Source organism: Monodon monoceros, unplaced genomic scaffold, assembly GCF_005190385.1.
Source record: "Monodon monoceros isolate NGI ecotype Baffin Bay Population unplaced genomic scaffold, NGI_Narwhal_1 Super_Scaffold_14, whole genome shotgun sequence".
NCBI lineage: Eukaryota > Metazoa > Chordata > Mammalia > Artiodactyla > Monodontidae > Monodon > Monodon monoceros.
In genome coordinates this window covers 73,157,050-73,174,841 of record NW_021703770.1, presented here as the reverse complement: position 1 = coordinate 73,174,841, position 17,792 = coordinate 73,157,050, and the positions used below count along the sequence as shown (strand labels likewise).

General features: G+C 40.8%; 1 protein-coding gene across 1 annotated transcript in view; it reads right to left on the bottom strand.

Moving 5' to 3' along the window:
* TCEA1 (transcription elongation factor A1) overlaps window positions 1-17,792 on the bottom strand; it is a 32,180-nt gene that overhangs the window by 7,112 nt on the left and 7,276 nt on the right. Inside the window, exons 2-7 of the mRNA XM_029223033.1 lie at window positions 16,555-16,617; window positions 11,661-11,766; window positions 7,527-7,614; window positions 4,409-4,554; window positions 3,215-3,271; window positions 1,422-1,576 (exon numbers count right to left, since the gene is read on the bottom strand). Coding sequence (XP_029078866.1) covers window positions 1,422-1,576; window positions 3,215-3,271; window positions 4,409-4,554; window positions 7,527-7,614; window positions 11,661-11,766; window positions 16,555-16,617 — 615 coding nt within the window. The remainder of the gene's footprint in view (window positions 1-1,421; window positions 1,577-3,214; window positions 3,272-4,408; window positions 4,555-7,526; window positions 7,615-11,660; window positions 11,767-16,554; window positions 16,618-17,792) is intronic.

Below are 17,792 nucleotides of genomic sequence, written 5' to 3'. Positions count from 1 at the left end.
AACAGGTTAATGTTATGAAAAATAGGGGGCAGGAGAAGAAAATGCTTTAGATTTAAATATGTACACACAAAATCTTAAGAGACCAAACTTAAGGTAACATCTAGACTTTGGATCCTGATACAAAATAAATGAACAATCGAACATAATATGAACATGAACTAGATATTAGATATACCAAGGAATTATCATTAGATTTGTTACATGTCATGATGACAATGTAGTTACATAAGAAAAGTATCATATTTTTAAAGATATCTCTCAAGGATAGAAAGGTAAAAGGATATAATGTCTGGAATTTGCTTGAAAATAATTCAGGGGAGGGCTTCCCTGATGGCGCAGTGGTTGAGAATCCACCTGCCAAAGCAGGGGACACGGGTTCGAGCCCTGGTCCAGGAAGATCCCACATGCCGTGGAGCAACTAAGCCCATGCGCCACAACTACTGAGCCTGTACTCTAGAGCCCATGAGCCACAACTACTGAGCCCGTGTACCGCAACTACTGAAGCCCACGTGCCTAGAGCCCGTGCTCTGCAGCAAGAGAAGCCACAACAATGAGAAGCCCGCGCACCGCAATGAAGAGTAGCCCCTGCTCTCCCCAACCAGAGAAAGCCTGCGCAGAAACGAAGACCCAACATAGCCCAAAATAAATAAATTTATTAAAAATAAATCCTGGATGTCATTTCTAAAAAAATAATAGTGATAATAATAATTCAGGGGAAAAGAAAGAAAACAAAAAAAGGGATAGATGAAGAAGGTGACTAGTTATTGAAAATACTTGAACCTTAGGTGATGGATATATAGGATTTCATTATACTTTGTTCTCTACTTTGTGACAGTTTTAAATTATTTTAATGAGGTTTTAAAAATGCATTTTAAAAATATAACGATTTTTATTAGCTATGTAGAAAGACAAATTCACTGTCTGATGCTTAGCCAGGTAGTGAGACTGCAGACACACTGCAGCTATTATCTATGAACAGCTACATCTATAAATAGCAGACAATGAATTCCATTTTCTCCACCATTTTCTAAATAAATATAAGGAACAGTCAATAAGATATAACCAACTTTATAGTATTTAACCATGAAAAGAGCTTAGAGATTACAAAGTCTGTTTGCAATTAGAGATTTGACCCTTTGATTCTAAATGGATCTACAATAAGTAAAAAACACTTTTGTTTTTAGACAATAATTTATTAAGGCAATCACTCAAAGATCACGGCAGAGTTGTGAAAGGAACAAAATACTGAGGCCAACAGATTCAATCACCTTAAGTATTTGTCTGGTATACTGTATATATAAGTATATTAGAATAGCTAATAATTTATTAATATGTAGTATTTATACAGTACTTTATGATTTAAATAGACTTTACACTTGATATCATGGAATACTGTCATAGAAATGTACAAATATACTCACCTCTGCCGTCATTCTAGCAAATAAGTCAGGAGGAATATTCCCACACAGCACATTTTTCCTTAAATTGGGATTCTTAGCATCCTTAAGATTTGATATCCTACTTCGTACTCTATTTTTGTATTTCATGTCCGTATTCCTTATTTCTTGATAGATAGGTACTAGGCCATTAAGGAAAAAAAGGTTAAGTTATAAAGGTAAGATAACTTTTTCCTATTCTGCCCCAATGAGAATTCCTGAAATTTCTAAGCAGTGTTTCCAATTTAGATTAAGTTAACAATAAGGCAGTTTCTGCCTGATTTCTTGATCTGTAACTGGCAAAAAATAGTGATCATACTTTTATGCCATGAATGAGCAATACTTTCTCAATGTTTAATGCCAAGCAAGACACAAAGTAAAAGGGTTTCAAAATGTAACTCAGATATGCAATCTGAGTGAGAAAACTTGAGAATTAAGAGCTTGAACTTACACATGCTTTCCCTTGCCCAAATCTGCATTCTACCAAGGATCCTAGAAGTCTCAAGAAGACTACACAGGGACTTCCCCGGTTGGCACAGTGGTTAAGAATCTGCCTGCCAAGTCAGGGGACATGGGTTCGATCCCTGGCCCAGGACGATCCCACATGCCGTGGAGCAACTAAGCCCGTGAGCCACAACTACTGCACCTGCGCTCTAGAGCCCGCGAGCCACAACTACTGAGCCCGTGTGCCACAACTACTGAAGCCTGCGCGCCTAGAGCCCGTGCTCCGCAACAAGAGAAGCCACCGCAATGAGAAGCCCGCACACTGCAACGAAGAGTAGCCCCCGCTCGCCGCAACTAGAGAAAGCCCACGCGCAGCAATGAAGACCCAATGCAGTCAAAAATAAATAAATAAGGGCTTCCCTGGCGGCACAGTGGTTAAGAATCCGCCTGCCAAGTCAGGGGACACAGATTCGATCCCTGGCCCGGGAAGATCCCACATGTCACGGAGCAACTAAACCCGTGAGCCACAACTACTGAAGCCCACGGCACCTACAGACCGTGCTCCGCACCAAGAGAAGCCACCGCAATGAGAAGCCTGTGTACCGCAACGAAGACCAACACAGCCAAAAATAAAAACAAATAAATAAATGTATTTAAAAAATAAAATCAAATCAAAAAAAAAAAAAAAAGGCTACACAGCACCCTGGAGGGCCTTCTGAGAGAAAATCTTTCACAGTAGCCCTGAGGGATCATTTCCTCCTTGGCTCAGCAAGAAGCTAGTTTAGCAGGTGGCTTTCTCAAGAGAACAGGCAACAGCAGGGGCCCAGCTCCAGAGCAGCTCCCTTTCTAACAAGGCCATTTCCTCAACCAGGACAGTCCCGCAGTCACACTGTCACCTAGATGTTCCCTGTTCTCTGGACCCACGTGTAAGACCCCTCCCTCTCCCAGAGCCCTTCCCAAGGCCCCCAGCATGAACACACTCCTGTCCAGGATAATGAGCTCAGGGGATTGTATACGCTTTGCTAAGTACCCCCAAAGATGAAACCCTACTTCCCATTTACTAGCATGTGTGTTTTCCATGCCCTTCTGCACTTCAATTGAGATGCTACGTTCTCAATTTGCAAGGCAGAAAAATAAAAATACTATCAGTACTATGTGTTTTACTTTTGAATGACAGGAAAACAATAATAATAAAATGACATGGATAGCCCTCCCCTTTCCCATCAAACCAATCAAGATAGAAGCTGAAGAATAAAACTTTGAATTCTTTACAGGGAGAAAAAATAATCTAGCGGATTTCTTAAAACAATTATGAATATACACACAAAGGATATCTTCCTCGATTTGAGATCCTAATTCTTCCTCATCAGCTCCAATAGCGATGTAGTCATCTAAACACAGGCACAGAGAATTGTCATGAAAAAGTGATTATAACACATTAAAAGAAAATTTCAATACGGGGTCAGTTAAACTGTATTCCTATTTCTTCAACCCCACTTGCCCTGTACAAAGAATCCTTTCAGTTTAGTTTCATTAGAGTCTTGTTTCTCTACTACCCACTATGCTCCTCCTCTGGATTCACCTAATGTCCAAAGGGCTCCTGCATGGATGACTCCTTATCCCTCAGGAGTGGGGAAGTAATGCATCCAGCAGGCAACTCCTCACTTCACAACTCCATAAATTCTCGTTGCTCCAGCAGAGAGTAGAGAAAGTTATAAAGAACTGTCTTGTCTCCTGTGACTCAGGCTTCAATGCCAAGAAACCATTCATTTCATCTGCCAGTCACATATATGGACAAAATCAGAAGACTCCTATGCAAATATTCAAAGGGATAGAAGGAAATAAAAAGAAACTAGGAAGAAAAAGAAAAAATATATAAAGAGACAGTAAAGGAATCAGAGTAGAAAGGGCAGAATAAGGAGAAAACTAGGTCATACTAACTGTGGTTCAGTACAATAGAAAAGAGAAGGGATGAATTTGTATAGGAGGGTAAATATTTCTATACATGAAACTTTTAAAAGCAAAATTTTACATAAGAATGAGTACCTCCAAGTTAAATTAAAGCTCCCATATACAACTCAAGATCTCTTTTCCACTTTAAAAGAAGTAGGAAATGAAATTATGAATATAAAACTTACTATATGTCATACTAACATTTAACAATGGGACCCAAATACAGTATTGTTAACTCCCAATCTTGAGAGTAGAGTACTTAGTTTGCAGATTAAACGTGAGGAGAAAAAAGATTGCGAAGAAAAGCTTAAATTACTACAAATCAGGGGAAACATCCACATATTAGAAGGAACCTATTTCTCAGAAATACACAGTAATAAGCAGAGGCCCAGTTTGCACCCTCCTCTCTGCCATCAGTAACTCCCATCACAGCAAGCCCTCCCTGAGCTGGGCATTGGCGAGCAGCTATCATCAGGATCCCACCGGGAGGACAGAAACAAGGAGGTGGACAGGGCGGCAGTGGCAGCGGTCAAATGACTGACCACCGAAACTCACGAGACGTACGCGAAACTCACCTCCCGTTCGGAGAGCCGCAGCGAGCATCTCCCTACACTTTAACCGCACAGAATCAGAAGTGCTTGGTGCCCGAGGAAAAGATGAAACGTAAGTGTCTCGGGCATTTGTCTCATCCTTTCTGCTGCTTACGTTGCCACTGGAGCTACTGAAGTACACGTACACGCACACACACACACCAAAAAGAAGTCAGGAAAACTCTCTTAAAGTGAACATCGTTACTATCACTCTCTAAAAACAAAAATTGGGGGCATAAATATATGAAACTGTATTTCAGTGACTTACATGAAAAAAAAATTGCCTGCATATAGATTAAAAAGAAGTTAAAATTTTAGTAAAGATGACACAAATCTCATGTCCTCTATTTTTTTAACCTTGATCATCTTTTTAAACATTAAACAATATTTTTCATACAGAAAATACACATTACAGCTCAATACAACAACTGCAAAGCAAGGATCTTGGTTATAACAGGGGTAAGGGGATGGCACCAGAAAATATGACCGCTCTCGACCAAAAACAGAGGGGAAAATGCTTGAAAAACCCTGTTGCAACTAGACAACCAGGGAGGTTTACACATACAACACCCACTTCAGGATAAAAACCACGTGTAGTGAGAAGCAGTTGTGAAAATACAACAATGTCTCTTAATTTCTCCCCAGAAACATCAATTCAATCAGGACAGTTGAGCAATTTTTCCAGTCAACCTAATGATTTCCACTACTTCTGATTAACTTCTTAGATTAGATTCTTAGCAAAATACCTTGCTGACTGGTTTCAGCTAACTTTATCCCAGTGCAGATTTCTGCCACAAACCTTTCCAGATGAAGCCAGCCCTCCACCCCACAGATGTGAGTGGCCGCACTCGCAGACAGCCCACGCGGGCAGGGCGGCCGCTCTGCAGGCCTTCAGAGTCCTGCGGCCCGTCTCCCAGAGTGCCGTCTACACACAGGTCTGTGTCTCCTGCCACCAGCCCGAGCTTCTCGCGGGCAAAGGTGAGCATTCACTCAGTTCACTCCTCTCTGTGCCCCGGGGCACAGCACCCAGCTTTCAGCGCACACCAATGAGCACGCCCGGTTTACAAACGCCACTCTCGGCTCCTTCAAGGACGAGCTCACTCTGTGCCCGTGGCCCAATGCCTCGCTCACCCCTGGGAGCTGCCAGGAGGACGATGGGCCTTCTCTCCCATCACATCACCACCTCTGGCGCCACTTCTGACATTCTAAGCAGCTAACCGCACCACTTTCTCCTTAAATCCTTACACCAAGGCGTAAAACCCTTCTCACCTGCAACTCACTTAGATCTAACCTTCTATCTTCCTTTAGATGATACCTCAGACTCATTTCTCCAATATTTTACAATTTTTCTTCACTGTTTGAATGAGTGAGAGTGTGTGTGTGTGTGTGTGTATGGAGATACCAATCACTTACCTCGTCAGACTTTGTACAAAATAGTCCTATGCTTTTGTAGAAAGGCTCTATCCCTAAACTTCAATTACTTAAAACTGATGAAAATATACTAAGAACTTACTCCTCCTTCAATGTCTATTTAAAATATTTGTCTATACCTTTATATATTATATTCAAGGCATTAAATCATTCATTACTTTGAATGTAACACAACTGAAAGCATGTGTTAAAAAATCCATAAATTATGGCCTGTACTTTTCAAAAATATCAAGGTCATGAAAGACAATGACAGACTGAAGCATTACTCTAGATTAAAGGAGCCAGATATGATAACCAAATGCAATGTGACCCGAGATGATATTTTGGGAAATTATTTTTCCTTTGCAACAAAAGATATTATTGGGACACATGGTAAAATATGAATAAGGTCTGCAGATCAGTAAAAAGTATCAGATTAATGTTAATGTTCAGATATTGATATCTGTATTGTGGCTATCTGTGAGACAATGTCCTTGTTCTTAGAAAAGACACATTGATGTATTTAGCATTTAGGGGTATAAAGGGCATAATGTCTGTAAATTATTCTTGTCTGGTTCAAAATAAAACTCGTGTGTATATTCATTTATACACACATATGCAAATACATATATAAATATCACTGGGGCAATTTCAGAGTTCTCTGCACTATTCATACCATTTTCTAAAAGCCCAAAATTATCTCAAAATAGTTAGAAAAAAACTGAATAAATTTTATTAACAAGTGGTGTTTAACTCTATCTTTAGCTTACCTTTTTTATCATCAAGTTAGTTAGTACTTCTACATAAAAAAACAGTGTAGGGGATATTAATCACAGCTGATTAATAAAAAATGAGGAGTACGTTACCAATCTGGGGAAAATATTGAGAAGTAAATGGAGTTAAAGTAGGTGGCCTAAAATGTGCGTGTGTGAGAATCACCTGAAGGGCTTGTTAAAACACGTGGCTGACACCACCACCAGAAACCCTGGTTCTGTAATTCCAGGGTAGAGCCCAAGAATCTGCTTTTCACAAAGCTGCCAGGTTTGCTCCTGGGGACCACCCTTTGAGAAGTACTGCTCTAAGTCAAAGTCAAGCCTCCCAAGAACAGAGGGTATGTATTTAATCTACTGCATACTAGGCACATCCCTGATCATGTCAGCAAGGGGACACGGCACAGTTCACTGCATGTCACAGGAAAGAATAAATGCAAAGGCCTCTTAAGTGGCAAAGGAATAACTTGAACTCTTCATTACTGAACACGTTTTAAGCTCTTACAACAAACAGCTAAATTGGGAAGGAAAACAGAGCCATGAAGAGGAGAAACAGATTCAGGGACAAAAATATCTAAAACAGAAATGTGGCAAATAAAGGAAGTAACCACATGAACCCTAGTCACCTAGTCAGTCCCCCCACTACCACCTCTCCCAGTGCCACCCCAGGGCCCATCCAACTACACTCGCCAAGTGCAATGTAAATCACTTCTCTTTTACGTAGTATCTTCTAACTCTCTTTTAAATTTCCAAGAAATCTTATAAGAAACCTTAGATATTTGGCTATATACATTTATACTGATTCCGTGTGATTGGAAAAAAGAAAGAGGAGTACAGACATGGGATCAGAAGACCATGGAGGAAGTGACGGTCAAATAAAACTATGACCTTCAACATAAATGAGTTTCCATAAAGTGAAATACCTTTCTTCTCTTGCTTCAGGGCTATTCTGTGATGTAACTGCAGTATCTTTTTTCTTTTCTTCAGAGTCTTTATCTGTTGATGGTCCATCTGAAAATTTATGAAATTCCTAAGTCGTTAGCACTTGTTTAAACAAAACAAGACAAAACAAAACATGGGACTGCTACATGTTATCAAGCTATTTATGCAACCAAAAAAACCCCCACTAAAATCCTAAGTTTTTAACAAGTAAATGAAGTTTATGCAAGCTACTCTATTAGCATATGTACATGGGTGCTCAGTCGGCATTCCCAAATAAACTCCTTCATCTGGTGGGAACCATAAATTCATACGCCAGTGGTAACATAAAAGGGAGAAAAGTATTCAGAATAAGGGAAGGAAGGAATATGGCAAAACATTAGCACTGTCATTTAAAATACTGAAAGTGCAAAGCATATACAGCTATATCGTTTTGATAATTTTTCATGAAGTCAAAAAATTTGAGGTGGTACTCAAAATACAAATAAATATTTCAGGGATAGTAAACAAAGAACATTTTCATAGAATATACTTCAGGATTATTAGTTAGGCCTACCCAGCACCTCCTCTACCTTAAAGAATCTGTAAACTAATACAGATTATTAATACTAATAGAGCACAAGCTTTAAGACTTAAGGAAGTGAGCAATTAGGCATGGGGAAATAAAGTACGTAAAATAGGCTGGGTCAAGGCAATACTTCAGCACTGAAAAGAAACATTCATGTTTAAATCAACCAAAACAGCCTTGAAGCTAGGTTCAGAAAATGTTTGGATCTACTGTGTAACCCACTTTGATCTACATTTTGATCTCTACATGAGCTACATAAATAAGAACTACATAAATAATTCCATTCTCCACATCCCTCTGTATAGAATACAGAAGAACAAACATCCAACTGTGTGGCAGGACCACCTAGGCAACTCTAAGCATGCCCTCGTGCTCAAGCTCCCATCCTAAACCATTCCATCCAAATCTCTGGCGGTGAGGCATGAGCGTCACCAGATGACCTAATACACCAACCTGGATGACACTGACTGACCGAGAATGGTCCCAATCACAATTCTAGAACTTCACTTGTAAATGTTAGGGTGACCAAACCTGAAACACAATTCAAGTCCCTATAACACACGTCAGTTCTCATACACCAATTTTACTGCCCCCTTTATTCTATAATTCCCCTGGAAGGCCTAAAGACGCTACAGTATTGTAAGGTAGAAAACAAAGATCAATAATGACATTACAGAATATAGCAAGGACTAAGACGTATTCCCAAAGTTAACAGGTAGAAAGCTTCGTAAAGGTGATATAACCAGGCGATACTGTCTAACAAGCGTCCAGTGATGGTGGGGGAGCAGTAAAGCAGCTCTAGTGCAGTGTGTACTGGGGCAGTCCTCTGAGAAGGCAGGGTAGTAGAGGTATGAGCAGTCTTAAAAACATTCCTACTCTGTGAACAGAGTGCTGTGGGTAATAGAGCAGAACCCCGGGGAAGTGCTCCAGCGCTGGGCTCAGACTGTCTGCAGATCACATCCCACCCTGGCTACTCATTACCAATCCAGCTGCGCACAAGGTGCCTAATCTCTCAGTGCCTCGGCTGCCTCATCACAAAATGCGGGTTACAATAGCACCGAGCACACCGGTTCATCAGGAGAACTAAACGCACTAATACAGGTCAATGCTTGGCATATCTTTTTTTTTTTTTTTTTTTTTTTGCGGTACGCAGGCCTCTCACCATTGTGGCCTCTCCTGTTGCAGAGCACAGGCTCCGGACGTGCAGGCTCAGCGGCCATGGCTCACGGGCCCAGCCGCTCCGCGGCATGTGGGATCTTCCCAGACCAGGGCACGAACCCATGTCCCCTGCATCGGCAGGCGGACTCTCAACCACTGCGCCACCAGGGAAGCCCAATGCTTGGCATATCTTAAGTATTCAAAACTGTGCTACCTGGAAGCAGTAGATCTTCCAGAAATCTAGCTAACAATCTAAAGAAAAAGTTTTAAGCAGAGAGAGATTCATCACCCAGTAGATTATTCTAAAGCCAATAAAAATGAGCTATGATGATGGAAAAATACAAAAATATTCCACTAAAAAGACAATATAGGGCAGACACATACACACTCACATGCACCACTGTGTGCACAAAGACACATCTCTTTTGAACCACTGGAAAATGAGTAGCAGATACTATGCTCCCTTATCCCTGAATACTTCACTATGAATTCCCTAAGAATAAAGAAATTCATGTATATAACCACAGTAAGTAGATCCAGCAATGATACAAGATTGTTTACCTACCCACTGACCTTATAAAATTCCGCCAATTATCCCAATAATGATCTTTATAGCAATGTTTCCTTCTGGTTAGGAATCCAATACAGGATCATATATTACATTAGTTTTCTTAAGATTAGACTTTCTAAATTTTATAGGCTTTACAATTTTTGGTTCCTAGTTTCCAAGTTCTTGTAAGTAACAAGTCTTTTATTATTACTATTGCTGTCTATGAAATTTTAAAAGCTTCGCTTTTTCTATTTTCTCTTCCATATAAGGCTGATAACTGCTAGGGAAATGGCTCATTCCAGGGCTGGGTTAGATAAGTCCAACATATTTTGTGATGCCAGAATGTCAGAAAGAGATTAAAAAAAAAAAACACACACACAACTGAAGGGAGCTTGTCAAAGGGACACAGGAACCAGTTTGAAGGGGTGCCCACTGGTCAAAGCTGGGACAATATAAATACCAAAATAAATATGAACAGTAATGGATTATAATCCATTATATAGAATAAGAATCCACGTGCCCACACTAATAATAGAAAAAGAACTGGGAGGTAAAAGGAGGGTTCTTTCTTATAGAATGATAACGTATAAATACTGAAGAAGTAGAAAAGCTAGAAAATCATAACTTTGCAACTGTCACTGTAAAGGGTGGTTTCGGCAACAATCAGTGGGTACTAACCGGGGCTGGGGGTCCGATGGGGAACAAGACGGTTTCAGGGTCTTAAAGTGACCACCACAGAACTCCTACTAGCCACAAGAGGAAAAATCATAAACGATGCAGTGCACACCTCGGCTGGGTCTCAACCTTAACACCACCCTGCCTCTGCACGTGATACCTGGGAAAGACACAACACACGTATGCAGTACCTCAACTGTGGATGTGCAACCAGATCTAGTCATGAGAAAATGCCCGATAAACCCCAAATAAGGACATGTTATTAAAAACAAAGCAGAGAATTCGCTGGCGGTCCAGTGGTTAGGACTCCGCAATTTCACTGCCATGGGCTCGGGTTCAATCCCTGGTCAGGGAACTAAGATCCCACAAGCTGTGCTGTGCAGCCCCAAAAAACAAAACAAAGAAACAAAAACCCACACACAACAACAAAGGGGGGAGGGGGAGGGGCATGCGTTCTTCAAAAGTCAATGTACCAGAAGAACTATTCCACATTGGCAGACTAGATTACATGGCCCTGGACTGGGTCCTGTTCTGGAGGAGAGAAAAGCTGGAAGGGTCATTACTGGGACAACTGACAAAACTGCAACATGCACTGCAGAGTAACGTACTGCACCAATGTTAAATTTCCTGAATTTCCTGTATTATGATTACATAAGAAAATAAACTTGTTCCAAGAACACACACACTTAAGTATTAAAGAGTAAATAAAGCATGACAGAGGCAACCTATTCACAAATGGTTCAGAAAAAATATGTGTGAGAGTATATACATACAGAGGAGAGAGAATACGACAAAACAAATATGGCAAATGTTAAAAATTAATGATCGAGAAAAAGGACACGTTGAGTTATTTTTATTATTCTTGCAAATTTTCTGTAAGTTAGAAAACTATTTCAAAAACCTTTTCCATAAGTGTCACACCTTCCCCCTGGAGGAAAATTTTCTTCTTAAAGAGGCAATTCAGTTGTAAATGTTGAAAAACAAGAAAGCTAAATCTGACTAGTTTAAAAAGTAGAACCCTCAAGGAAGTCAGACTAAAGCCGCCTCCCGTATTATAAGGCACTGATTTCAAAACATCTATATTCATTAAGAGAAAAAAAATACAACAACCCAATGTCTGAAGAAACCAGAACATCATAAATATATGTAATGGAAGATCGATTATACCTAATAACTTTTTCCAGGATTTGATGAGGGACTTTGCTAAAGATGTAACTTCTTCATCTGTGCTCTGCTTGCGAATAGCATTCACTGACATTCCGATTCTTGTGGACTGCAAGGCAATGACAAAAAAATACGTATAAGCGATTTTATTTCAAGCAATTCATTGTTTCCTTTTCTTCTTTCCCAGATGCCTGTTTCCATTTTAGAACAGAAAAAAAATCAATTATCTGAATTCTTTTAGTGGTAGACTGTAGACTTAAGACACAGACGTCTTCAAATCAAACATTAGATGCATCAAGGTTCTCATCACTGAGACCTGCAAGCATGTAACCTGCTACTAAAGTAAGGCTGGTTAACTAGCACAACGAAATCAGTCTTTCCCACAAGAGAAGAACAGAAGATAAAGTGTCTGTGTTTGTACACAAGGCAGGCTGATGCAACCACGGCTAACACACGCACTTTGCTTCTCTACATTCTCCTACAGATTACTCTGTACACCGCCTGTTGCAACTTGTAAGAACCCCCAAACAAATACCACCACCCACAGAGGTTTAAACACCAGCACATAATCACAGATATTAAGAATGGATGTCACAGAACACAGATAATTTGACTGTGGCAACACTACATGCCGAGGGTTATGCTGGGAGCGTCCATATTCATTACCCTTCCTAACAGCCCTTTAAAGTCGAGATCATTATCCCTATTTTTAAAGATGAACAGACTAGAAGTATCAATAAATAACTGCCCAGCATCACACCACTACTAACTGGCAAAACTGGATTTTAATCCAGGTCTGTTACCTCCAAAGTCCATGCTCTTTCCAACACATCAACGGTTTTCAAATTGTGCTTAAAGAACACAAAGGCAATGACAGGCCAATTATGGATGATAAATTAAAAATGGTAAATTTAGTAAGTTCAGGTTGTCAGTAGACAATCTTTCAAAATATGGATATGGAAGAACAAAATAACAAAAGGAATTGTTAGTGAGAAAATAAAAAGAGAAGGGAACCCCTGCTATAAACTTTAAGGCCGAGAAATAAATGGGTCCTTAAGATTTCCTTTTAAATTATTCAAAGTACTCAACAAAGAGAATCGGGACAGCTGCTCAAGAGTCTAGAATATGTGTCTGGCTGGAGTGCTCTGTGTTCTCTCTTGGAGAGCTGAGCAAGGCGGATGAAGGTGCCACAGCAGAGAGACACAGGGGACTCATGACTCTAAACTCCAAGATGATTTGAGATTAGTGTTTTGGGGATTTTTTTTCCCACAGAAAGTGGCTTCTTTCTTGTAGAAAATAATATGTTCTTAGAACTCCTTTCAGTGAAGAAAAGACTTTTAGAACTTTAGAATGTTTTAGAACTTCTCTAAAGCACTACTTTGTTAGCTGGTGTAGCAGGCACTTCAATGTAGAAAACCTTCCAGAGGCAGGTGCCTGGGCAGGCGGCACAGCTCAGTCTCGTGGTCTCTGAGCTGCCCCACAGGATGCTGCTAACGTGCTGACTGCTACCGCCCCGATGCCTGTGGCACCCCTCCTTCCCCAGCGCCTGACCCCCGCCTAGAAGAAAACCCAATTTTGGCATGAGTGGAGGAAATAACTTGAGTCACTAATACAGTTCTGGAGCTTGGGATCAACATGGATTGGCAAAGAAAATGGGACTTTAGGAGGTGGTCACAGGCGAGCAAAGGTATAAGGAGATTATGAACAAACCGTGTGCTGTAGAGTGACTGCTTTTTAATTATCACAGAACGTTCTGATCACTAAAGAGACCAAACCTAAGCTCTGCTTAAAACCTAAGAAAACCCATAAGGAGAACACAGGGATCTGTAATAAACATGCTCACCTAAGGGAGGGATTGTCCAGTCAAGAATAATGAGAAACGAGGCTGTGGAGGTAGAGTGAAACACTAAGATTATTTCAGTAAGTTTGTTTCTTCCTTTTAGGAGGTATTTTGGGAAGAGTAGAAGGAAGTAGAAAGAGGAAAGGACTATGAAGCTATCCGACAACACTGCTCTAGGATATAAACTCAGCTCTACACAGCAGAATCTACATCTGTTTCACAGGCATCTCAAAACCCAATGGATCCAAAATTATCCTTTATCTCTTTACCCTTCCACCTTTATTTCCTTCTCATCCCAACCCCACCACATTAGGTTTTCTTGAATTTTGCTTTACTGTAAAATGGCACCATCTACCCAGTCACCACGGCAAACACCTCAGTCATCCTAAACTCCACCTTCTCCTTCACCCCCCCATCTGGTTGGCTACCAATTCTTGTAGGTTGTCCCTCAATAACAAGTACCCCTTCTCTCCGCTCCTACTGCTACGCCCTTAGTTCAGGCCCTCATCACTGCTCCCTGAGCACCTGCGTCAGTCAACAAGCTTCCCGATTCTTCCTCCCTGCAAACCTGGGCACGCACTCCCCCGCCCCCTGCCGCCGGGCAGGATGCTCTCAGGACCGCAGCTGCAGCCTGCATGCCAGCCAGCCTGTGTCTTCAACCCTGCATCAGACTTCCTCTGCCTGAACAGGTCGCACTGCTTCCACATCCTGCTTTCTCTGCTGGAATACCCTTCCCGGTCCTATCTGCCTAGGGAGAACCTATTCATGTTTTGAGACTCAGTTTACACTTTATCACCATATGAAGGCTTTCCTGAGCCTCCCAGGTTAAGGAATCAGATTAAGAAGTAAACTTCTTTGTGCTTCTTTCTTGCCCTACCTATAACAAACACAATAAATCCCCCATATACAAACCTTCAAGTTGCGAACTTGCAAAGATGCGAACGGGTGTTCGCATGTCCAATCACATAAGTTAGTTCTATTTGAGGAGGCACTGTTAGTTTTTGAGGCACAGGACCCAAACGCAGAATGGTACACGAAGGTTGCAGAGGCCGTTCAGAATGCAATCCAGTGCTACCATGTCATCTATGATGAGAAAAAAAGAGCTACTACCCAGACACCACTGGACCGTTTTTTCAAGAGGGTAGATAGACTTGAATCCAGCAAGGAACCAGAACCTGTGCCATCAGCGTCAGGCATGAGTGAAATGGCAGGTCGCCCTCCGTCTGCTATTGCTGACGATCCTTCAGCTCTACCATCGCCCGCCTCCTCTCCCTCCTCCAGTCAGTAACTCTTCCTGCCTGTTCACTCGATGCCAGCCCCTGGATGCCAGCTGTTATACCGTGCTACTGTACTTTCCAAGGTACTGTACTGTAAGATTAAAAATGTTTTCTTTATTTTTTGTTTGTTTTTTAATGTATTATTTGTGTGAAAAGTATTATAAACCTATTACCGTACAGTACGATATAGCCGATTGTATTGGTTGGGGACCTAGGCTAACTTTGTGGGACTTACAAACAAATTAGACTTATGAATGAGCTCTTGGAACAGAACTCGTTCGTATGTAGGGGACTTACTGTAAATCCTATACAGACGTCTATCTGGGCAACTATACCTTTCTGTTTGTTTACATGGCAGTTTTCCTCTACTAGACTTGAAGCTCAATGAGGGGGAAAGACCATATTTTATTCACCTTTATAACCCCAACACAATTTCTAATCCTAATAAAAACTCAAATGTTTGTTATATAAATACATATACTTTCCAAGGAATGAAGCATATAAAAAAAATCCAAAGTGTGTTATAAATGATAATCCTACCCAAACTCCACAGCCTCTATAAAACTACCCATCTCTTAAACAAACGCTGAGGTTACTGTTGTTTTCCATGTGGCTATCCCCACACAGAACTGCTGGGATAAGGCCACATCTAGGTGGTAAGGTACGGACACAAACTCAAGGTTATTCTCAGAGCTGATCTGCCAGAGCTGCTGATCCTTGGACAGGATATCTGAACTGAGAAGACAGGACTTAATGACTTGCTTCCCTTCTCCTTCTTGGTTCTATTCTTAGAGGAGGCATTCTTAACCTTTTTCCCACCATGGATCCCTTTGGTAAACTGAAGCTTATGGACTCCTCCTCAGAATGCTTTTTAAATGGATTAAATAAAATACATAGGATTACAAAGAAAAGCAGTTATATAAAGTTACAAAATGTTTTCTTAAATGTGATACAGTAATATATGTGCTCCTTTATTGAAACATTTAAATAAGATCTAGCGTAACATATAAGAGCTACCATGATAACGGGCAAAAACACGCGTCAGTATATCTGAGGTTAAAATATCTGTGATTTCTTTCAGTTAGTCATAAATACTAATTCAACTGTGGTTTACTGCCTTCATAATTGAAAGAAATGCTCGATTTCAGTTAGATATTAGTGAAAATACATATGATTTTTTTTCCTCAACCACGTACATACCCCTGTCACCCTTCCCTAAATTCTGACTTAATGGAATGGAAATATCAAAGGCGGCACTCATGGATAATAAGAAATGTGTAGTAGAAAATAGCCAGATTCATCTCACAATTCAGCTTCCTTTTTAACATTGTGACTTGTGTTAAAGTTGTATTTTTATGTTTTAGTCCTGCTGCAACATTAAGACTTGAGTAATGACTCTACACAATGACGACCAGACACCCGACTGTGCACAGGGCAGGCCGGCGCTGAGAGAGGGAGAAGAGCGAGCGACCCTTGCACCCTCACCCTCAGGCCAGCTTCACGCAGCACAGCTGGTGACCGCAGATCCAGAAAGGGAAATCTTGGGAGATCAAGTCAGGGCCAAGAGTGCAACTTCCTTTCATAGTGAGTTTCACTCCCACTATCAACCTCAGAGGGTATGTTTTATTCTTCCTGAGAAAGGCAACATTTTTCTATAATGGTAACTTAGTAGGCTACTGATTTACGTTACCATCTCAAAAAAACAAGTTAATAATGTTTCACCATAACAGGAAAATACAAAAATACCTATTCAAAAATTATGATACATATTAACACATACCTGTAATAATTCCAAGGTCATGGGAATATTCTTAAGCTCCTTCAGTAAATCCAATGCTCCAGCCTGTAAAATAAAATAATTTCAAACTGAATTTCCCAGATAGTAAAGCAAGGAGTAACTAGAGATCTAAATTTATATTTTCCTATCCACAATTCACTACAGCTCACTTATTCATGTGAGGAGAATGGTATATAGATATATAGATGAGAGAGAGAAAGAGTTTTCCAAACAGGGGTTGCAACTCACTAGAGGATCATAAAAATGCATTTACTGGGTTATAACCCACACCTAAGTGTTGTTTTGTGAAAGTTTACTTTCACCAGTATTTGTCTATATGTGCCCCAATTACAAATATAAAATGTTTCTTACTGTGGTGGTACAACACACCCCAAAATTCATGGAGGGCAGCTGCCTGGGGACGTGGGAATGGCGGCAGTGGGGAGGGTCCCCAAATGCCGCAGCACCTCCAGCATTCCCGAGGGGCATCACTTCCCTGGAATTCTCACGAGGCCCCTGTACCTCGCTGCTCAGTCACAAGAACACTGCTGTCTACCTGATTCTTGCAAAGCAGTAAAAAGCAAATTCTAAAAGGAAATCCACAGCTAATATCTGCGTTAAGCTCGCAGGCCTGTCCACTGCCAGGTGCCACCTAGAATCAAAGGCTCCCACGTAGCTGAGGAAAACGGAACAAACCTGGAAGCTTTATGGAGAGCGCTAAGGTTAAAAGGGGAGAAGCAACAGCGCCACCTGCAGCTTGTGGCCAACGTTCCAATCTGATATTCACTCCCATCGGCCATATTTCAGCTCCTCTAATACACCCACTTAATCAGTCATATTTCGTTTAGTCTAATAGTGCCTTAATGTACTATATTTGGACAAATCATTATTCTACATACTACTAACAAAAAAACTATTAAACTACGGTAAACTTTTTTATCACCTCTTTTTACTTTCGCAATTCCTTCAGACTTGGAATTTTTATCATGTATCACCGTTTACATACAGAAAAAGAAAAATATAATCAAAATTGGCTAAGGCGGTTCTAAAACTATGTCTCACTCCGAGTCTAATGCTTATAAACTGTTCACTGACTCAGATTCAATAATATCTGTCTTTAGCCCACAAAGAGTTGTTATCAAAACACTAGTAACGCAACACTTCACACAAGAATCCTTAAAAGAGCTCAGAGCCACTAGCTCTCTGTGGGCACTGAGGTGCACGCGGGGCTCACTGCCTTC